The sequence below is a fragment of the Macaca thibetana genome, chromosome 1 (genome assembly GCF_024542745.1).
Source record: "Macaca thibetana thibetana isolate TM-01 chromosome 1, ASM2454274v1, whole genome shotgun sequence".
Classification (NCBI taxonomy): Eukaryota; Metazoa; Chordata; class Mammalia; order Primates; family Cercopithecidae; genus Macaca; species Macaca thibetana.
Window position 1 is genome coordinate 114,327,249 of NC_065578.1, and position 23,915 is coordinate 114,351,163.

Sequence of the window (23,915 nt, forward strand, 5' to 3'; positions counted from 1 at the left end):
TTCTTCTCATCTGAAGAAACAATCATTTCTTATATCTTATTTTTGCATTTACTTTTATTTGGATAGGACTTTTTTTTTTTTTTTTAAGATCCGAAGTGATTTTACTTTTATTTCCTTCACTTTAAGCCAGTCTTGAAATTTCACTGTGATTTCTGGGGTCAGGGCAGCAGGAAGGCGGTGTTAAGAATCATCAGGACTGTGACTCAGTTGGCCCATGGAGGTGCAGGCAGGGTGGACCCTCACTGGGGCAACTAGAGGAGCACAGACTGCCTGCTGGCAGGTAAGTGATGTTCCAAGGGCATGAGAGCTGGTACACGATGTCCTCTGTGGCTTACAGCTTGTGCAGCTCAATCAAACCATCCCCTGTGGTGGTCAGTGAGTCGGCAGTCAGCTTGGCTGCTTTGGAGTTGCCCTCAGCAGAGATGATGGCTGCCTTTTTCTGCTGCTCAGCCTTTTTCCACCACAAATCTGGCCCTCTCTGCTTTCTGCTGAGTCACCTGTTTGGCTTTCACCACTTCTGTGAACTCATTCTGGAAGCTCTGATATGCCAATGACATATTGTCCAGGATGAGCCCAAAGGTGGCTGCTCACTCCTTAAGGTCATTGCTCACCTGCCTGGAGACCAGTTGTCTCTGTGTGATTAGTTCTCCAGCATCAAAGTGAGCCAACACTGACTTGAGGATCTCTATAGTGATGGATGGCAGCACATGCTCATCATAGTCCTTTCCAGTGCTGGTATAGATGTGAGGAAGGTGGCTAGCAAAAGGTCAGAAGAAGATGTGGAGTGTGATGTTGACATTCTGTAAATCTTTGCTACCTGTGATGACTGGCACATTACATAGTTGAGATGGCAGTCAAAGGTAATTGGTTTCTACACTCATGGGATGAAAAAGTGATTCCTTTCCCTACCACAATGTTCTGTACTCCATGGAATTGGTCAAAGACAATAACTCTGCACCCAGCATCCACATTATATAAGGCAGAGTTCGCCACATCTACTGCAACAGCTAACGGTGGGCCAAACTTGCTAATGAGCTCAAACACTTTGGCAGTCATGTTTCCTTGTGCTGGAGCTTCCCACACCTGCTTCCACTCTGACCTCCACAAGAATTCCCCAGCCACAGATGGAACTTTTTAATTTTTCCTTGAAGCTGTGACTATAAGGTATGTTGAGTAGGGCCATTTTGCTTTGCTTCTGAGTGTGTTCAGTGGCAAAGACTGGTTACAGATAACCTTAGTGTGGTAGGTTTCTCAAATGCCAGCTGTAGTAGTTGTGTACCAGTTGAGACCACAGGCTTATGGTATCCTGAGAAGCTGGAGGCGTGGGGGCCAAAGAAGCTTCTCTCATTCTCAATTGCTGTGCAGTTGTGTCAGAAGATTTTGTATTTGGTTGTGCTACTTGACCCCCAGGCCAGTAGGTGGCACTTGCAGGTAAGAGACGGCTATGGTGGCAGCAATTGGGTTTATCTTGATCTTTGTTTACCAGGAGAAGTTTTCCAGTGTCCCAGGCATTGGACTGGGCTGTGGGATGCTCAGTGGTTGGGATTCTAGGCTCAGCCTCAGTGGGAGTTGTGGGGGTGAAGCTGTTGGAGCTGGACTAGCCTAGCCTGCCCTCAGGCTTCCTAATTGTGGGTGCAAGTGTCTGCTCTGATGAGCCCAGGGGGCAGTTGCCAAATGCCTGGAGATGTTCCCAGGTAAGGAGTGAAAAACAGCCACTGCATGAAGTTCCTTGCATGGGAAGGGAGGGGTGGCACTAGCTCCCAGACTAGGTGAGTGGGTGTGGTACTCACTTATCTCTCACTCCTCAGATCCAGCTGTGCTCAATCCCTCGTTTTGACCAAAAGAGCAAGGTTGGGCACTCAGTAAAGTTGCATGCAGATTGCCTTTAGATTGCAAAGCTGTTCATGTCTGAAAATTTCACCACCTGTGCAAAACCACAGCTCTCCAGAAAATTTCCTCCTTCTCTGATCCCATGAAGAGGCAGAGCCCAGTTCCAGTGCCCATAATTGCAGCACACTCCAAACTTGCTCCTCAGTTCTGGCTATGGGAGCTCCTCCCTCACTCCAGACCCAGGACTCCAATCTCCAGTCCAAGACTCTCTAATGCTCACGGCAGGCACTGTTGCTAAGTAGCCCTATCCCACCAAGTTTGGGATGAGCCAGGATTGAGAATACTATCCTCCAACTGGGTCCCAGATTTGAGAAAATGCCTAGGACATTTCTCAGTGTCTTTTCTTCTCACAGTATCCAAGCCTTTCCCCCAGTTAGCTCCAGGGCTTGGGAGGGACAAGGTGCTTTTGGTACAGTTCCCCAGTGGAAAGGTAGAATGTAGACTGATATGCTTTGGGTCCGTGTGCCCCACCAAGTCTCATGTCGAACTCTAGTCCCCAGTGTTGGAGGTGGGGCCTGGGGGGATGTGGTTGGATCATGGGAGTGTATTTCTCATGAGTGGTTTAGCGTTATCCTTTCAGCACTGTTCTTGTGATAGTGAGTGAGTTCTCATAAGATCTAGTTGTTTAAAAGCGTGCAGCATCTCCCCTCTTACTCTGTCCTGCTCCTGCTCCTGCCATGTGAGACACTTTGCTCACCTTTTGATTTCTGCCATGATTGGAAGCTTCCTGAGGCCTCCCCTGAAGCAGAACCTGCTATACTTCCTGTATAGCCTGCAGAACCATGAACCAATTAAACCTCTTTTCTTTATAAATCACCCAGTCCTACATCTTTTTTACAGCAATGAGAGAACAGACTAACTCATAGAAAGACACCATCTCGGCTTCTCATGTACTGGGGCTTCACTCTCATTTCTCAGCCAGATGTTGCTGTGCAGACTGCCTGCCTACCTTTTTTTTCCTGAGATCTGAAGTGTCCTTTGCTTTTCTGTCGAATTCTCAGGTTCTTTCTTGAATAAAAGATCACAGTGTGAATCTCAAAACACTGTTTTGCTTCTTCCAAGTAGGTGAAGGATGCTAGAAAAGCATCTAATCTTCCATCATGGAAGAGAAAAGCAGAATAGTTTTTTAAATGTTTATTTTACTTGGGTTTTATTGAACTTCTAGGATTTGTGGCTTTATAGTCATCAAATTTGGAAATATTTTAGCCACATTTTTTCAAATATTTTTTTGTCCCCACTTTAATTCTCACCTTTTATTCTGGACTCCAATTACATGTATTTTATTCTGCTTGATATTATTCCACTAAGGCTTTTTAAAAAACTTTTTTCCCTGTGCTATTCATTTTAAGTAGTCTCTGAATTAGGTATTTGTTGCTGCTCAAAAAATTATTCTAAAACTTAATAGGTTAAACCAGTGATAAATATACATCAAATGATTTCTGTGGATCATGAATTTGGGTGTGACTTAGCTAATGGTTCTGGCTTGGAGTGTCCCTCATCAAGTTGCAGTCAAGATATTGTCTCAGGATTGCAGTTATTTGAAGACTTAATAAGGGCTGAAGATCTACTTCCAAGATGGCTCACTTACATTGTTGACAAGTTGGTTCTGATTGTTGGCAGGAGGTCTCTGTCCTTTGCCATTTGGACTGCCCCATAGTTGCTGTCATTTGAGTGTTTTTGTGACCTGATAGCTGACTTCCCTCATAGCAAGTGATTCAACTGAGCAAGATGAAAGAGGAAATGTCTTTTATGACAGCTTTAGGGCGTAACTTCAATTTTGCTCCAGTCTGAAGATCACACAGATATATCAAATCCAGGTATTACACAATGGGTGGGTATTACACAATGACAGAAGTACTAGGAATTGAAGATCGTTGATACCATCTTGGAAGTTGGCTACCATGGTTTCTATTGTTCTGTCTTTAAGTGTACTGATATTTTCTTCTGAACTATCCACTCTGTTTTTCAGTTCATTCAGTGACTTTTTTTTTCATTTTGGATACTGTATTTTTCATCTCTAGAAGTTCCATTTGGGTCTTTTATTATACTTTTTATTTCTCTTTTCCTCATGTTCATGTTTTCATTTAGATTCTTAAGCTTATTAAAAATGTTTGTAAAAACTCTCTTAAGGTTCTTGTCCCTGAATTTCATTATTTCTGCCATTTTGAGCCTGTTTCTATTTATTGATTTTCCTTCTGGTATGGGTCACATTTTTCACTTCTTTGCATGCCTAGTTATTTCTTATTGGATGCTAGACATTGTTAATTTTACATTTTAATAAATGAGTTATATTTTGTTGTATTTTTTAAAGGAATACTGAACTTCGTTCTGGCAGACATTCATGTTACTTGATTCGCTTAATCCTTTTGAAAGTTGCTTTTTATCTTTGTTCAGGAAGGTTCAGAGCAGCCTTAACTCTAGAGTTAATTTATCCTCACTTTTAAAGCATGACTTTTCTGAGGACTCTACCTAATTATGTATTATAGTACCTCTCCACTCTGGCTTATGGAAGCACAAACTATTTTTAGATATAAGTAAGCTCTAGGAATTGTTCAGTCTCCTGATTTTCAGTGATCTTTCCTTGGCTTCATAGTTTCAACCCGATCATATACAAATTGGTCATCAGTCAAAGACTCAGTGAAAACCCCTTTCAGATCTCCAGATTTTCTTTCTAGGCAGCTCCCTCCTCTTCATTTCTCTGTCCTAAAAATTCTAGGCATTTCAGCCTCCCTGAACTTCTATATGTGTCTTCACAATTCCTCAAGAATATCATCTCTGTTTGGTTGCCCCTCTCTGTGCTGTAGCCTAGAAACTGCCTTCAGGTATCTAGGACAATCATAGGGGTTAACTTATTGGTTTCCTTTCTTTCAGTATCAGCCTTGTGGTTCCTATTATCAAAAGTCTATGAATAATTGTTTCATATATTTTGCCCTGTTTTCTAACTGTTTTTAGTAGAAGAGAAATTCTTATACCAGTTTATCCTTGATGGGTGAGAGCAGAAATATGTGGGGCTTTGGGGAGAAGCTGAATAGTCTGGGCACTGACAAATGAGAACAGTTGTTGGTAGTGCTGGAGTAGAAACTGGGAGGCCTCCTCTTGTGCCAGGCAGGGAAGAGCTTTTCCCTACTCCTGACTTCCTTGAAATCAAAATGTCTTTACCTAAACATATTTTGGTCCTCTCCTTATTCTTTTACTTACTTTACCTGTGGGGAGGTTCACCAAACCTGGTTCATGTTTTGGGCTAGAATAGCTGGCTTAGTCTTGTTCTCCTGCCTTATTTTGGGAGTAAGCCCAGGGGGCGATATGCTGGTATAAGAATGAGGCATGTAACTCAGTCCCTGGGATTCATGGTGCTCACTGAGTTTGGAGTTCCTGTGGAACATCTAATTGGAGATGAAGACAACTCCTACAAGATAGGGAGTTGGATACATGGGTCTGGGGCTCAACTGGACTGCTATTTTATAGCTGTGTGAAGAAGATGACTGGTAAGAAGGGATTTCTTGAGGGCAGTGTCTGGAATGAGGTGGAAATATCATAGATTTGTTGAACAAATGAATTAATGAGTCCATGAATAGCCATTGTTCCCAATAGAAGATAATTTTAAACACTAGGAAAACTCATACATATGTAATGAGACACGTTAACTACATTATGGATTTATTATTCTGTGACTACCACTGATTAATTTGCTAACTAAATTTTTGATTGATTTTTGCATATAATAATACTGTGAACTTCTTTAGAAACAAAAGGTGTGCTAAAAAAGATAAGAAAAGTTAAAAATTTTTGGGTGAGATTAACAGCATATTGTTCATTAGTTGCTGAGAAGTGGCTACACCTATTATTGTGAGTACGGTTAATACTGCTCACATTATTCAGCCAGAGAAATAATATCTAATTACCAGGGGTTATATAAAGTAACATAAGTAGAAAGAAAGATATTATACTAAGGGACAAAGAAACTAGTTTTGACATACGGGTAAGGAAAATTAGATACCAATCTGACTTTTTAACACTACAAATTTTATTACAGAAGACATTAGCAATTTCTATTAACATTTATAGATGACCTTAATTTAAAAAAATGTTTTGAAATAGAAAAGAACTTGCATACATTCATGTAAATCTGGTATACAAGGGGCTTTAATCTGTTACCAAAAGAGAGAAGCAAATTGACATAATTTTTATACATATTAAATCAATTTTGTCTTCTCACTTGAGAGCTTTAAAATAATAAAATGATCAATATGCAAATAGGGTGAACTCTATTTGCTACCAATTATCTGTATTAAGGAAAAAAGCATTGAAAGGAATTAAGTAAACAAACAGGTTTTGTTTCATGTTGCAGGCCATTTTAATATGATTACTGATAACTCAGACTTAAGATGACTAAACCGATTTTTTTAAAAGTGTCTATATTGACCAGGATTTTAGAATTGTATGGATATAGAGAATAGTAGGAGCTAGAAAAGTACCCAATCTTTGGGGTAAAGGATAATGTCAGTAAATCTGATTCATATTTTAATGCCACTTCTTTGTTTGGCTAACTAAAGAGTGTGAGTGTTTGCTTTTCTTTGAAAATGAGTTAAAATTTTAATGCAACGAAAACAATGTCAAGAAACTTGGATGTTAGCCTGACTGTGCCTGTAACTATCTATAGAACATCAGAGCATTAAGTAACCTCTCCATGGATGCAAAATGTCAGAATAGGATCTATGTTTCCATTTATTTATGTAATCAGTATTTACTGAGTACCTAATATATAGCAGAGGCTGGTTTGAATTCTGAAGATATGGTGATGAGCAAGACAAATAAAGCTTCCATTTAAATTGCTTACAGTCTAGTTGGAAAGGGAGAGACAGAGAATAAGTATATAAACAAATATAGTATCAGAAAACGCTGAGTGCAATGAAGAAAATATGAGATAACAGGATAAAAAGTGACAGTGGCAGTAGGCTGCATTAGACTTGGTGGTCAAGGAAGGGTTTTCTAAAGAAGTAATTTTTAAGCTGAGATGATAAGGAGAAAGCCATTCAAAGACTTGTCGAAAGGTTGCTCCATAATAAACAAATAGCAAATGTAAAAGCACTGTTCCAAGAACAAGTTTGGAATGTTCAAAGAGACATAATAAATAAAAGGTGGAGGGAGGTGGGTATGACATGAAGTTAGACAAATAGGCACAGATCATTTCCACCTACCATATTTTTTATCAGTTTTATTGAGGTATAATTGACATACAATAAATTGCATATATTAGTTTCCTAGGACTGCCATAACACAGTACCATAAACTGAGTGGTTTAAAACAACAGAGATTTATTTTCTCACAGCTCTAGAGGCCAGAAGTCCAAGATCAAGGTGTCTGCAGGGCCATGTTCCCTCTGAAGCTGCTGAGCTAGGATGTATTCCAGGCCTCTATTGTAGTTTCTGGTAGTCCTTGGTTTGAGGCAACATAATTTCATTCTTCACATGGCATTCTCCTTATTCATGTGTCTGCGTCCAAATTTCCTCTTTTTGTAAGGGGATATATCCAATCATATTGGCTAGTGGCCTACTTTACTCCAGTGTTATTTCATATTAATTAATTTCATTTGTAATGAACTTATTTCCAAATAAGGTCACATTCTTATATACTACAGGTTAGAACTTCAACATTTGAAATTTGGGGGTACATAATTCAACCCCTAACCCTGCATATATTTTGGTAGGTTTTAACGTATGTGTATCCTGTAAAACCATCATCACAATCAAGATAATGAACATATTTTTCACTTCCTAAATGTTTCCTCTGCCCCTTGGAAATCCTCTTTCTTCCCCTTCCTTGTCTTTCCTCATCCCCAGGCAATCATTAATCTGCTTTCTGTCTTACATTAATTTGTATTTTCTGGTATTTTATATAAACAGAATTATATGGCATGTACTCTGTTTTGGTCTATGTTAATAATATTAAGATTATAACATAATTATTGATATTAATGTCACTGCTATGTCGGTAGTTTATTCCTATTTATTGCTGGCAAATATTCTATTGCATATGTATGACATATTTGTTTATCACCTGTGGAGGGACATTCAGTTTGTTTCCAGTTTGGGACTATTAAAAATAAAGATGCTATAAATGTTTGTGTACAAGTTCATGGATGGATATATCCTATTATTTCTCTTAGATAAATACTTAGGAGTGGAATGGTTAGGTCATATTGTAGGTGTATGTTTAACTTTTTGAGAGACTTATGAACTGACAAACTTGTACCATTTTATGTTTCCATCAAACATTGTATGCAAATTTCAGTTGCTCCACATCCTTGCTAACCCTTGGTATTTCCTATTTTTAAATTTTAGGCAGCCCAAGAAGTGTGTAGTGCTACGTCATTGAGGTCTTAATTTGCTTATCTCTGAGACTAATGATGAAAATTTTTCATCTGTTTAGTTCCCATCGATATAATTCTGTGAAATGTCTATTCAAACATTTGCTTATTTAAAAAATTGGATAATTTTTTCTTACAATTGAGTATAGCAAGTTCTTCATATATTCTGTATACAAGTTCTTTATCTTATGTATAATTCGCAAGTTTCTTTTCTTCCAGTTTGTGATATGTCTTTGTTGTTTTAACAATGCCTTTTGAAGAGAGAAGTTCTTAATTCTGACAGAGTCCAATTTATTGTTTTTGAAAATGGATCATGCTGTTGGTGTTATATGTAAGAAAGTTTTGCCTAATCCAAATTTTGCCTAACAGACGTTTTATTCCGTGCTTTCTTCTAGAAGTTTTAGAATTTTAGTTTTTATATTTCATGTTAACATTTGTATATAATGCAAGCTATGTATTGAAGTTATTTATTTATTTTAAAAAAGTATTTATTTTTATATATGGATAACGAATTGTTCTAGCACCATTTGTTGAAAATACTATTTATTCTCTACATAATCTGATTTTCATCTTTCTTGAAAGTCATTTGACCACATGTGTGCAGGTTTATTACTGGACCATATTTTGTTCCAATGATCTGTCTTACCACCACTTTCTTAATTACCATAGTTTTACAATCTTGAAATCAGCGATTCAATAAGATTTTCTACATAGATGGTCATGTTATATGTGAATAAAATTTTACTCCTTCCTTTCCCATCTGAATGTCTTTTTTCCTTTGGCTTATTGCATTAACATTGCACATACAGTACAGTGTTTAATAGAAGATGCAAAAGCAGACATTTTTGCCTTTTTCCTGATGTTAGAGGAAAAGTATTTTGTCTTTCAATATTAAGTATGATATTAATCATAAATTTTTGCTGATGCCTTTTATTAAGTTAGGAAGTTTTCTTCTATTCCAAGTTTCCTGAAAATTTTTTCAGGAATGTATGTTGGATTTTGTCAAATGCTTTTGTGTATGTGGTTGTGTGTGTTTCCATTGACATCATTGTAAGCCTTTCATTTTTTAGTCTGTTAGTATGGTGAATTTTCTTAATTGAATGCAAACTAAACTTGCATTCCTGAAATAAATTCCACTTTGACCATGATGTATTATTCTTTTTATGTATTGTTTATTTTGTTTTGCTAAATTTTGTGAAGAATTTTTGTATCTATGTTCATTTCATGAGGGTTATTAGTTTGTGGTTTTCGTTTTTGATAATGTCTTTCTTGTGAACTCTGTCTGCCTTGGGGATCCATGGACTCCCAGGTCTATCTCTTCAATTTGGTGATGCTTCTGGCCTCTGCCTTGGTAACCTTTCCTGCCCTATGGCTCAGAAACTTTCTCCAGGCAGTTTCTTCCTGTTTGTTTCCTATGTCTCTCAGATCACGTACTTTTGTTTCCTGATGTCCAATATGTATAGAGATATTATTTTATATATTTTGTACTGTTTTGTAATTATTTTGGGTGAGAAAGTAAACCGGGATCAGAAGCACAAATTCAACATGCCTGGATTCTTTTAACAGTATGAGATCATATACATTAAGGCCTCTTTAGCAAGAAAATCACTACCCAAATGCATGATATTTATTATAGTTCTTCTAGTAACAGGCCAAGTGTTTTTATAGTTGCCCATTACATATGTACACACACACATACATATATATATCTCCCAGGGATAGGTATATAAATCCACTAGAAAATGAGCTCCTGAATCAATGCTTTATATACAAAGGAGGCACTCATTCCATTAGAAACACATATCTAATATTCTTCCATTTATCATACTCTTGTGTTAGCATCTTGTCTGAAATTAGATTGGCACCCTCATTTCCAGTTTCCCTGTTTTCAAAATTATCTTATTACATAGTAGCTCACATTCCCAAGACTTTGGAGCCCCTGGCATGGCCATTTCTCGGTATATATCTGTTAAAGGAAATATGGCCTGAGGATACCTCTGTGTTGTGAGTTCCTACATAATGAACTGCAACCTAACTTAGTATGTAAACTAACTGAAAGCCTAACTTAGGAATATACTTTGGTAACAAACAGCTGAGTTTCAGCTCATCACAGCAGCTGAGCTTCAATCAATTATAGGCAGCCAGCTGATCAGACTTTGTCCAAGTAAGGCAAGTGCTGATCTATAATGAAATCAAGCTGTTTCAGTATCTTATTTCTACTTTCTGTTCATAAATGCTGTCTGCCCACATTGAGGAGCAGAGTTCTGTGAATCTCTTCTGATTCTGAGGGCTGCCTGATTCAACAATCGTTCTTTGCTCAATTAAACTGACAAAAACAAGCAATGGGGAAAGGATTCCCTATTCAATAAATGGTGCTGAGATAACTGGCTAGCCATATGCAGAAGATTGAAACTGGATCCCTTCCCTACACTGTATAGAAAAATCAACTCAACATGGATTAAAGCCTTAAATGTAAAACCTAAAACTAAAAACTCTGGAGGATAACCTCGGAAATACCATTCCAGATGTAGGACCGGGCAAAGATTTCATGACAAAGATGACAAATGCAACTTCAACAAAAACAAAAATTGACCTTTTTTTTTTAACTAAAGAGCTTTAACTAAAGAGCTTCTGCATTATGGCCCAGAAACTTTCTCCAGTCTGTTTCTCCCTGTTTGCTTCCCATCTCTCTAGGATCGTGTACTTTTGTTACCTGGTATAACAGCAAAAGAAACTATCAACAGAATAAACACACAACCTATAGAATGGGAGAAAATATTTGCAAACTATGCATCTGACAAAGGTCTAATACCCAGAATCCATAAGAAGCTTAAACAAATTTATAAGCAAAAACTGAAGAACCCTGTTAAAAAGTGGGCAAAAGACATAAACAGACACTTTTCAAAAGAAGATATGTACATGGCCAACAAGCATATGAAAAAATGCTCAACACCAAAAATTCTTACAGAAGTGATATTACCTTTTCATAGAAACTAAAGCAGTCAAGCATGCCGATGTCATATAGCAAGCAAATGGCAGGGCCAAAATTTTATCTCAGGTCAGCTTGACATCCTGTCAGATGTGGCCATGTTCCTCAGACAGTCATTCTTTCACACGTGTAAATTTTACTTAATATCTTAAAATCTCCCCCAAAATATTTTGAACTACACATTTTGTTCTAAACAAAATTTTTAGATGAGGAATAATTTTATATATCTTTACATGAACATTTAGGTAAAACTTGAAGCACTCAAGCCCCAAATAAATTTTTATTCCCAAGACTTACTTAGATGATGTTAGAGTGTTTTTTGAATTTGGCTTTTCCCATTCTGTATCTATCTTTTATTAATATTAATAAATAAATATTAATAAAGAATAAATTTAAAAGGTAATTTATTTTGAAACAGGAGAGAGGAAAATGCATGCTTCAATAATGTCAGCTTCCAGGGAAAGATATTGTGAGCTTGTTTGTCTAAATACATTTTATTTGGAGTTCAGTATGAATTTTCAATAGATGCTTTTCAGATAAAAAAGCAGTAAATCAAATGCAATTATATAAACAGGAAGATCAGAGGGGATTATCCTGAAGGGTATAAAATGAACCAAGAGCTTTTAGTTTGGGTCATCACAGCATCTGCTCACCAATGCAAAGTAAGGTAGGTGTCTATAGTAAGAAGGCTCTGTGAAATGAAATGTTCTTAAGCTATTTTTTTTCATTTTCACCATTTTACCATTTTTTAGAAAGTGGAAAATGCTGAAAGATAATTTGCTTCAATAGGCTCTAATATTTTAAATTATTGCTCCAAATTGTTTAGCAGTAGATGAAGGTGAGTGAACTACATACATAAGGCTAAGGAAAAAATTCATTGACTTAAAGAAAGAGAAGCAACTGGTTAGTTCCCTAATGAAGGATATTTGATATTCATGGCTTTCTTCTGTTTTCATTTTGATTTAAATATTGTTGTCAGTTTAATGATCTGTGTATTAAATCCTCTCAATTCCTGTACTAATGGTCATCTTTTATGAAAATATGCTTCTGGAAATGTTAGAGCAAATTCATTTTTGAGTACCTGCAGGGGTAATGTGCTCTGTATTATAAGTTCTTTTTAGTTATTTAACAGTTAAACCACCTTTGATAGTGTTCAACACACACACACCTGCTGTATAGCACATTTTGCTTTCTAGAAAAATATGCTGCTTTAATGAAGTTCCAGGATTATTCATAGGATGGGCAATTAGTCCTTTTCATAGTAAGGGATTTGGAGTGTAAAAATTAATGAAGGAAATTGGCAGAGCAGAGAGGAAAGTGTTTATTAAGAATGAAGCATTGGGAGCAAAAATAAGAGGAAAAAAGAGAGGAAAGGGGCAAAGGAAAGAACATATCTTGGAATAAGAAAATATGTTGAAAGTAGGGACATATATGGTCATGCATCTGAAGAAGGCATCTCATTATTTAGGCCCTGCCTGAAACCATGCCTTCTATGTTTAGGTACCCAACAAATTATTTATGATGATTTCAGATGATTAAGTGGCAAAGATGAGAACCCAGATGACGATGAAGAAGAAATTGTGGCGTATCACAGAGGAAGGGATTAACTAACGCTGATTTGTACAGTGCTATATAGCTATATGATCTTTCTTATATAGAGTGCCAAGCATTTCACGCGTATTCTTTTATTCTTTTTATGACTTTAGGAACGGACATATGGAAAAATGAAGGCACAAAGACATTAAATTACTCAGTTGCACACAACTGCAATTAAATCCTGAAGTAGAATTTAGATCACTAACTCTTAATCAGATCTGACACTAATTTATCATATAGAATTACAGACTATTTGTGCTGCGAAGATTTTCATGATCATCTTCTGGTTCTAAGCCTTCCTTTTATAGATGAGAAAGTTGAGGCCCAGAAAGATTCTGTGGGTGAAGTTTTACTATTTGCAATAAAGAAGTAAAGGAAAAGGCACAGTTCTTGCTTTCTTTATGCCCACGAAGTTGTACAGCTACTGTGGCTGGTAATTCAGCACTTTCATTTTCTACTTTTGTTACTTTAGAGTTCTACATTTATAGGAGAAACTTAAAAAAATATAGAGTATCCATAGTAAGTATGACAATTTTCATCCTACCAAACCAAAACAAATTTTCATCCTACATTTTAAAAAGGGTCGGGTGTACTTGTCACTTTCTGTTTTGCAGATGGGGAAATAACACCCAAACAGATTATACATTTTAGTCAAGTTCTCATAGATTTATGGAAGAATTCTGTTTCTTAATTTTTAGACCAATATTTTCATCACCAGGTCACCACATCGATTTTATACAGAATCATAGAGCTAAAAGGTAAAATATGTGAAGTTAATTGTTTCCTACAGAAAAAACTCAGTAGCTGGCTGTCTAAACAAGCCAGAACGATAATGACCATGATGGGTAGGCATTTTACATAATTTAGCAGTTAGTAATGTTAAGCTCCTACAGAGGATCCTCAAGGTCTGTATCTCTAAAATACTGGGACCAACTCTGGACCATAGAGGGAGCTGACATTTGAGAAGCGCTTGAGGAAGCCAGGTTCCATGAGTAAGGAATTTGTATGCTTTTTGCTCCTTAACTCAAATACCAAAAAAAACCCTCCATAGAATGTTTGGATATGCAACATTTCATTTAAAAGAATTTGTGAGAAAAATCCCTGTTATTTTAACCTTTAAAAGTTAAGTCTTCCTAAAATGGGTTACTTTCTTGTGTAATAAGAAGTATAGTAAACATAAATCTTTGATAATTGTAGGTCTTAAAGTCATAATCTGGACTTTTTCAGAGCACTAGAACAATCTGTATTATTATTATTTGTGTTCATATTAGCTCCTCCACTGGACAGTCACCCCTTTAGGTAAAGGACCGTATCTTTTCCATTTGTGTCTGTCAGTGCCTGGTTCAGATGCTCAATATGTGTTTATCTAATTTATCTGCAATTCTCATTCTAGGAATAGAAGGTTGATTGAAATGGCCACTAACCTCTGGAATCTGACATTTAAAATAAATCCCTGGTAACCTGTGTAATGTGGTTTTCATGGTTTCTCATAAAAAAAAAATCCTGGTTAACTGAGGCTGAACCTATGAGGTTTCAGTTAACATAGATTTTAGTGTATCTAGCTTAAAGATGCTGTTTAGGTATAACTGACAGATTTGGGGAAATCTTGGTACTTCTGATTATTGAACAAAATATTTTGTAAATTATAATTTATTTAATAGAACAAGCAAACAAGTTTATGTTCATAGACAACAATAATACTCCATTAAGGTGTATATTTTCTTTACTGACAATGATACTTGAGAATGAAAAAAATCCAGACACATCTAGCTAGCTGTACAATATTTGTAAGATTAAAAAAAAACTTCTTAAATCTTCAAGGTGATCAACTTACATCCAAAAGTCTGAAATTTAATTACCCTTCCTCAGTAGTAGAACTAAAATAATTATGTCATAACATTATCCAGAGTTATAATGATATCAATATCATATCAATGTCATATTGATATGATATATCCAATATATCATATAAATATAACTATATCCAATCAATACATATTGATAATATCCAATTGATATTGAAAAAGTTCTTCATCACGCAAGCTCTATTGAGATGCATGTTCTGTTTCTGCCTGAGGCACTGTGGATCCTCTATTTTCTTCCATGCATCCAAAAATTATGTAATATTCCTGGCTAACCCATAATGGAGCTGTCATCCTTGATTGTATTCTTCTAATTGTGTCAATCTTTTTTTTTCTTTTTTGCCTGTTAATCTTTTTGAGAACAAATTACATACCTCTTTCTGTGTAAAATAATCTTTTATTTGTTCCAACTGTACATATTTCAAACTTAAAGGGATATCCTAAGGGTTTGGAAGTGGGATCAGGGGGTTCCTAGATTTCTGAGTTAGCCCCTTAACACCAGTAGTAATTTTAGCTGACCTTTTTTGGACTTTATCTTTCTGGCATCTTCCTTGACCAAATGGTAGAATTATAAGCATGATTATATGCATTGGGATGGTATTGAGGTTTGGTTATACTTTTTCTTGGCTTATTTGCCCTTTCTGATTTTAACCAATAGGTTCTTTAATTTTGTCTTTGATTTAGCATGACGGCTGTCTTTCTGATGTCCGTGCTTTTTGGCCTTGCATGTGGACAAGCGATGTCTTTTTGTATTCCAACTGAGTATACAATGCACATCGAAAGGAGAGAGTGTGCTTATTGCCTAACCATCAACACCACCATCTGTGCTGGATATTGTATGACACGGGTATGTAGTTCATGTTACTTCTTTTGGCTGTAAATTATATAAGGCTTTAAGAAGTCCGTTCCTATATAGAAAGGAAATGAAATAAATCACAGCCTTGTTTCCCAAATCTAATGGTTATTGACTCCTTAGAAGCAGAGTACACAGGTTACAATATTATGTGAATCTACTCAGCACAATGGATGCAGATAATTTTATAACAGTTTTATGTCCCAGATTTACTTAAATCTTATCTTGTTCCCATGATCAATGATAAAAGAGAGGAGGGTGTCACTTTTATCTCTGTAGAATTCAGCTTGGTTAAGTTGGTATTGGAGAATGGGGCTAAAGAATTCTTTCCCAGTTGTATTTGTGATGAAGGAATATAAGTGAATTTATTTTTATGTTTCTATTTCTATATGTTTCCTAAAGTCCTGTCACATATGTTCTCTTTTCTGTTCTTTCCTCAGGATATCAATGGCAAACTGTTTCTTCCCAAATATGCTCTGTCCCAGGATGTTTGCACATATAGAGACTTCATCTACAGGACTGTAGAAATACCAGGATGCCCACTCCATGTTGCTCCCTATTTTTCCTATCCTGTTGCTTTAAGCTGTAAGTGTGGCAAGTGCAATACTGACTATAGCGACTGTATACATGAGGCCATCAAGACAAACTACTGTACCAAACCTCAGAAGTCTTATCTGGTAGGATTTTCTGTCTAATAGTGATATAATTTGCAATTTGGTTAAATGTGCTTGCCTGAAATAAAGCTAACAAAAATATTATGTTTCACAATATCTTATGTTCATTTTGAGAATTATTTAATCCATACCCATACCTACACAGGCGTTAGAGAGCTTAAGTGGTTTTAGAAGAAAAGTTGAATGAATGGGACTTTTGGGCTCAGTCGAAGGATGGTTTTCACGTGAAAGAGCAGAGTGGATGTAAAATGGAGAACAGGGATATGATATGCCAAAAAACTTGCCTTGAGCAGTCTCTCCTAACAGAGGGCCAGGAGGTTTCTGTGATATAGAAAGTGAATGTGGGATGACTACAGAGTTATGAAGAGTAATGTGATCAAAAGCTGAAGGAACACATGGTGTCAGAACTTCAGAAGGCTAGAAGCAGGGCTGGCATGGAGGTGGGGAGTAAGGAGCATGTGGAATCTACAATGTAGTGCTTTATTCCTGGTCATTCAAATGCACTGGATAAATTTTTTTTTTTTTTTTGGAGTAGGGGAGATGGGGAGATGGAATCTTGCTCTGTTGCCCAGGCTGGAGTGCAGTGGTGCAATCTCGGCTCACTGCAAGCTCCGCCTCCTGGGTTCACGCCATTCTCCTGCCTCAGCCTCCCGAGTAGCTGGGACTATAGGTGCCCACAACCATGCTCGGCTAAGTTTTTTGTATTTTTAGTAGAGATGGTGTTTCACCATGTTGGCCAGGATGGTCTCGATCTCCTGACCTCATGATCCACCCGCCTTGGCCTCCCAAAGTGCTGGGATTACAGGCCTGAGCCACTGCGCCCGGCCTATTTTCTTTAATTAATTACTCTGGTGCACCAACTGACCTATAAAAGTTATACCCCAAAAAGTCAGTTTACAAAGCCTAGAAAAGAGGCCACGATCACTTTACATGTGAAAGTATAAATCCTTCGTAGTCCTTCAAGTAATAGGAGATGCTTTTCAGCATTCATACCAAAAGCAACTGGGGCTGTTTTGACTTTTAATGTAATGAAAAACTAGTATGACTGTAAAAGGTTTTAGGAATGGGGGAGAGTGCAAAGGGATTTGAGAGAGTGGAATTATCCTAAATTTTAATCTAAACCTTCATCAATATTGAAACACTGTTTTCTGGTAAATGTGCTTGGTAAGCAGCTGTTTATTTTTCTTCTCCTTCCTTAGATACTCTTTCATGAGAATTTGCTTTCAACAGATGACTGACATGAGACAGACCTAGTGCCCTGTAGACTTGATCTCAAAAAGATGATATATCCTCTATTTGTCCATTCCTTTTCATTCACACTGCCCCCACCAAGGCAAAAAACAGTTTTCAGCAGGGCCAGTTGCCTTTGCTGTATTCTACAGCCACCAGTTAAATTCAGCTAGGCATAATGTAGATGTCTGTATGCTGATAGTGCACGGGGGGTGGGGGCGAGGAGGGTGGTGGTAGTAGTGGTGGGGTCCTGTAGATGGATTAGCACAATGGGGAGGGAATAGACGTGTATTTACATACGAAAGTCAGAACCCACATTGTTTTACTTTAATATCTGAAGTTGATATTTGTGTGGTCTCCACATATTAATCTAGGGTTTTGGGTTCTCATATCAGCTGATAACATGGACATTTAAAGCTGCATACCACTTAAAACTGTATGTCAAATATAGACCTTTGATTAATAAATACAAAGTCTAATGTTCAAATCTAACTGGCACTAGTCACGAATGCCTTCATGGATTCTGAAAAAGTTTTTTCAAGGATTTGAACTGAGTCTAAGTGTAATAAAAATTCTTTTATAAAGGTAACTTCCACTCTGCTGTTCACTGTTGGGTTCCTCCCTACTTGCTCATCTCTCCTGGTTAATTCCCACTTATAAGACAACTCTAGCTCACTTTCTCTAGTTCTGCCACCCTCCTTCTACCTGATGTTTCTGCCTGCTTAGCATCCATGTCTTTTTTTCCGGTAGCTGCACCTTGATTTCCCTCTGGTGTTCTCTTCACTTCCAGTTTGAGTTCAAGTGGTTTCAGTGGGGATGATGAGGGTGGGTATGCTGCTAGGCTCAACCAAACCTGGACTATTAGAAAGACAAGTGGTTGGCCTGTTGGGGTTCCTAAACTGATAAAATGTGAGCCTGGAGTTGCTGCTAGCCATCTTTGGCATCCCTTGGAAACAGCTAGCTCTCCAGTCCAGTGGAGAGCAAGAGAGACTGAGGAGAGAGAGGCCTATTGTTATCATTTGAGCCTAACCTGAAGCTGGCTTCACCCCTTAACAGAAACCATAACTTCCCTTTTCTGCCCAGTTAGAGTTAGGTTTCTGACACTTGCGCAACTGAGAAGTTTTGATGAATTCAGCATCTTTCCCACTAGTTTCAGAAGATGCTCCTAATTCCATTCCTCATCTCCCCCAGGACTTTGCTGTTTGCTCTTGTATTTTCTCTTGCTTCCTTTTTCTTGATTTCTTTTCAGTATGAAGCATCCTTAAATCTCTTCCCATCATAAAAAAAGCAAAAGCAAAAAAATAACCCTCTCTTCATCCTCTGCAACCATCTAGTTATTTGCCCCCTCTCTCCTTGGGTTCTTATTTCAAGTTTGTGTGTGTGTGTGTGTGTGAAAGAGCCCACTACACTAACCAGCTACTTCCTTGCTTCTCGTTCTCTTCACAGTCATTACAATTTGGCTTCCACTACTGTCCCCTCTTGAAATTGTTTTCAGAAAGGTCAACAATGACTTGCTAATGGGCCAATATGCAGGACAGGTGTTAGTCCCAATCTGCCCTGACCTCCCTTCTTCCCTAGAGGGCCCAGTGGTCCTCACATATCTGGATTCACAATGCAATACATCTTATCCTAGCAGCCTTGCCAATGCACCAGGATGTTTTAGTTTTGTTGTTTTTAAGTAGGACCCAGAGTTCTTTGTCTTACCACCAAGAAAATTAAGGAACATGAACACTAGGGTGAGGATGAAGCGAAAGTTTAATAAGCGAAAGGAGAAAGCTCTCCTTTAGAGGAGCTGGGACCTGAAAGAGGGTTGCCATTCTGCAGTGGAATACAAGGGCTTTTATAAACAGGCTAGTAGGGCAAGATATTTCATTTACATAAGGTGTGAAAAAATGGTTAGGACTAGGTGTTTCATTTGCATAAGACACGAATTCCTGACAGCTCCTCCCTGTGCTTTTGGTATGCATGTGGACTCTTAGCCTAAGTTACTCTATGTTACTTAGTTTCTCTTACTGTGCATGTGTAAGGGGGCAGAATTCTCCATTGTGGACTTGCCAGGTTCTGTGTTACTGTTCTTGGGCATGTTTCAAGCAAGCCCCCCCCCCCGCCCCGTGCAAACTCCCTTATCTGAATATGTTCAAAAAGGAAAGGAATGTGCTCACTGAAGCCTACTGTGTATAAGTGACCCTTGCTAATTACACAGAAGGCATCTTCGTAGTGGACCTTACCTCCTTATCTATGCTTGCAGTCTGATCTTTCAGGCCGTTCCTTTGTTAGACAAAAGGAATCCTATGGAGGACTTATCCTAGCTATGTGCCTAACTGGTTCCTTTCTCTCTTTTTCCTCATTATGGCATTTATAACCAGTCTTAATCAAGATGAAATCCACATTTTCTTCTTTTTTCATGTTTTCTTTCTACCCTCCTTCTCCAAGAGGACTCAAAAGCTATGCCATGGTCTTTAGCAGGCAACAGTAATGTAGGTCTGGACTGTACTTTTGCTTAGTGATTTTGCTTGATTCTGTAGTGATGAAGATTCCAAACTTTGTGAAAGGAAGGCCAGTGTGGAGATAACTTTATGTGTCATATTGACACTTTGGACATTCATATTGACATTTGGAGCATATGAGAAACTTGGGTTTGTATTAATTCAGCCTTGGATATCCTAAGGACTTATACCCATTAAAGACAGTTTTGATGGCAGTTGTTCAAGTAACTGTTATCCCCAGGAGATAAGCCACATGAACAGTGGATTCCTGGAACGTATTTACCCTTTGTTGTTACAATGAGGATATTTAAAAAAATCATTTTGCATTGGTGAAGACTTTTTACCTTTCAAAAGAAGCTTACATATAATACCTTACAGGTACATGTTATAGTAAAAAATGAAGGATCATGCTGAAAAAAAGTAGAAACCTTTTGTCCCTCTTAAAATATAACAACATAAATTTGATTTGGATGAGCCTGAACTAAGATGATGCAGTTAATCTACTAGCTTTGAAGGCCCATGAGTATCCTCCCCAGGGATGGGGAAAATGAAGTTCTTGAAATTGAGGAGCTGGTGGTCAAAGAGGATATCAAAGGGGCCATGAACCAGGAAAGCTGGGGTGTGGTGCACCTATTAAAGGTCCAGTGGCTTTCCCAGTGGCCATGGAAACTGCATTTTACCCATGACAGAAGGGTACCTCTTCCTTTTCATCTTTGATAAACTTATTTCAGAAGGGAAAACATGCTATCTCCTTCACTGCCATCTTCCCACCAGCCTCATTCTCACCCAGTCAAATCTATAAACACTGTTCACAGGGTAAGGAGAACAATTATTGTTGCTGACTGCATAGGGAAACACAATGGACCCTGCATCAGTGTGCAATTTTATAGCTTGAACCATGAATAACAAAGGAGCAATTCTGCAGAAAAGAGGTATAATTTACATAAAAACTATTAATTAAAATACAACTATAGTTGATCCTCAGTATCTGTGGGTTCTGCATCTGTGGATTTAACTGACTACAGATTGAAATAATTTGGACCAAAAAAAAAAAAAAATGGTTGCATCTGTACTGAACATGTATAAAATTTTCTCTTGTCATTATTCCCTAAACAATAAAGTATAACAAGTATTTACATAGCATTTACTTTGAATTAAGTAAATGAGTAATCTAGAAATGGTTTAAAGTATACAGGAGGAGCTAGGAAGTGGGGCAAGATGCTGGAATAGAACCATGCAGTGACAGTGCCCCTACCCGCAGGAACATCAAATTGAACAACTATCTATAAAATAAAGCACCTTCGAAAGAACTAAAAAATCAGGTGAGAGATCACAGCACTTGGTTTTAATAAAACAACAAGGAAAGATGCATTAAAGAGGGTAGGAAGGACAGTATTGCATTGCCTATACCACCCCATTCCCAACCCCAGGCAGTGCAGCACAGAGAGAGAATCTGTGTGCTTAGTAGAGGGAGAGCAAAATATGAGGGATTTTGCACTGGAACTCAGAGCTGTTCTGACATAGAACACAACACCAGGCAGAATTTCTCTGATGCTCAAGAAGGGAGCATTTCAACCAGTCCTGGGACAGAGGGGCATCTTTTGCAGCAGGAGGAGGAACACAAGTCACAGCTGGCTTCACTACAGGCTGACTAAAGTGGTCTGGGGCTCCAAATAAATTCAAGTGACAGTCAGGTCATAGTGACTCTCATCTTTGGGCAAACCTTGGTTTTGCATTGGTCTTGGAGGCAGTGGGATTGGGATGTGACCTGGTGCAAACACCAGCTGCAGCAGCCATGAGAGTGCTGGTGTCACCCCACCCCAACTCCAGGCAATGCAGCAAGGAGGGAGACTCTTTCTACTTGGGGGAACAAGAGGTTACTCTTTGTCTTGCAACTGAGTACCAGCCCAGCCACAGTAAAACAAAGCACCTAGAAGAATCTTGAAGCCCCTATTTCTAGGCCACTGCGCCTGGACCACACTTCTAAACCCACTCCAGACCAGGAGGGAATCCACTGCCCTGGCAGGGCAGACCCAATTCTTGGCTGGCTTTATCATCTGTTGACAAAAGTGGCCTTGGGCCTTGAATAAACATCAGTGCAGTCAGACAATAGCAGCCATGGGCCTTGAGTATCCCAGTCCTATGCTGGTTTGGGAGGTCATGGGTATCAGATGCAACTCAGTGCACTGCCAGCTGCAATGGCCACAGAGTGCTTGAGTCACCCTTCCCACAACACCAGGTGGCCAACCCCAGAGAAGGACTCCTGCTTGGGGGAAAGAGAGGGAAGAGAGTGAGGGACTTTTCCTGGGTATCCAGGAAATTCCCTTATTTTCCCCAAGTCCATCAGGGATGGATATCCAGGAATCTGCAAAGAATCTTAGTGTACGTGGGCTTTGGACACCCTCTAGTGCTGAAATAGCTGTAATGACACAGGCTTACTGAACTCAAAACTCTTCAGAATTCTTGGAAGGCCTTCTGAAGAAGGATGAGGGTAAACAAGGCCAGACTATGAAGACTGGAATAAATACCTAACTCTTCAATGCCAAGACATCAATGAGCATCCAAAAGCATCTAGCACAAAACTTCAGGAAAATATGACCTCATCAAACGACTAAATAAGGGGCCAATGACCAACATTAGAGTGGTGGAAATATGTGATATCTCAGACAGGAAATTCAAAATAGATGTTTTAAGGAAGCTCGATGAACTTTAAGAAAACAGAAAAAATTCAGAAGTTTATTAAAGACATTTAAAAAAGAGATTGAAATAATAATAAAAAAGAAATAGAAATCCTGCAGCTGAAAAGTATAACTGATTAACTGAAAAATGCATAATCAGAGTGTCTCAACAGCAGAACTGATCAAGCAGAAGAAAGAATGAGTGATTTCAAAGGCAGGCTATTTGAAAATACAAAGTCAGAGGAGAAAAAAGAAAAAAGATTGAAGTACATTACGAGATCTGGAAAATAGCCTCAAAAGGACAAATCTAAGAGTTACTGGCCTAAAGAGGAAGTAGAGAAAAAGATGGGGTAGAAAATTTATTCAAAGAAATAACAGATCACTTTCTAAACCTAAAGAAAGTTATGAATATCCAGGCACAAGGAGGTTAGAAAACACCAAGCACCTTCAACCCAAATGGGACTACCCCAAGGTATATAATAATTATACTCTCAAAAGTAAAGGATAAAGAAAGGATTCTAAAAGCAGCAAGGGCTGCTTTTCTTTTGAAACAAATAACATATAAAGGAGCCCCAATATGTCTGCAGAAACCTTACAGGCCAGGAGGAAGTGGGATGACATATTCAAAGTACTGAAGGAAAAAACTTTCAACTGAGAACACTGTACCCAAAAAAGCTATCTTCCAAACATAAAGGAGAAACAAAGACTTTGCCAGACAAACAAAAACTGAGGGAATTCATGAGCACCAGATCTGACTTACCAAAGACGCTAAAGGCAGTTCTTTAATCTAAAAGAATAGAATGTTAAAGTGTGACAAGAAATCATCAGAAGGTATAAAGCTTATTGGTAAAAGTAAATACACATTCAGAATATTCTCATACAATAATTGTGGTGAGTAAACCACTCATATCTTTGGTATGAAGACTAAAAGCCAAATCTATCAAAAATAATAACTACAACATTTTGTTAAGAGATAAGAGACATAAGGCTGGATGTGGTGGCTCATGCCTGTAATCCCAGCACTTTGGGAGGCCGATGTGGGTGGATTACTAGAGGTCAGGAGTTCAAGACCAGCCTGGCTGAAACCCTGGCTCTACTAAAAATATAAAAAATTATCCGGGTGTGGCGGCAGGCGCCTGTAATCCCAGCTACTAGGGAGGCTGAGGCAGGAGAATAGCTCCAACGCAGGAGGCAGAAGTTGCAGTGAGCTGAGATTACGCCACTGAACTCCAGTCTGTGTGACAAAGTGAGATTACGTCTCAAAAAAAAAAAAAAAAAAAAAAAAAAAGA

General features: G+C 38.1%; 2 protein-coding genes and 1 pseudogene across 2 annotated transcripts in view; 1 reads left to right on the forward strand and 2 right to left on the reverse strand.

The window, feature by feature from the left end:
* Window positions 1–23,915, reverse strand: part of SIKE1 (suppressor of IKBKE 1) — a 278,198-nt gene that overhangs the window by 228,758 nt on the left and 25,525 nt on the right. The window lies entirely within an intron of this gene.
* On the reverse strand, window positions 332–881 carry LOC126930828 (prohibitin 1-like; annotated as a pseudogene).
* Window positions 11,879–16,334, forward strand: TSHB (thyroid stimulating hormone subunit beta). Its single transcript, XM_050748370.1, has 3 exons — window positions 11,879–11,913; window positions 15,389–15,551; window positions 15,998–16,334. Exons 2-3 carry the CDS (start codon window positions 15,390–15,392, stop codon window positions 16,250–16,252), a joined length of 417 nt encoding a protein of 138 aa, XP_050604327.1. The 5' UTR covers window positions 11,879–11,913; window position 15,389; the 3' UTR covers window positions 16,253–16,334.

Excerpts from the sequence above, each read along its gene's own strand:
- TSHB (XM_050748370.1), top strand. The coding sequence starts at position 15,390 with ATGACGGCTGTCTTTCTGATGTCCGTGCTTTTTGGCCTTGCATGTGGA. Across the intron at positions 15,552-15,997 it reads CTGGATATTGTATGACACGG|GATATCAATGGCAAACTGTT; the intron begins GTATGTAGTTCA and ends TTCTTTCCTCAG.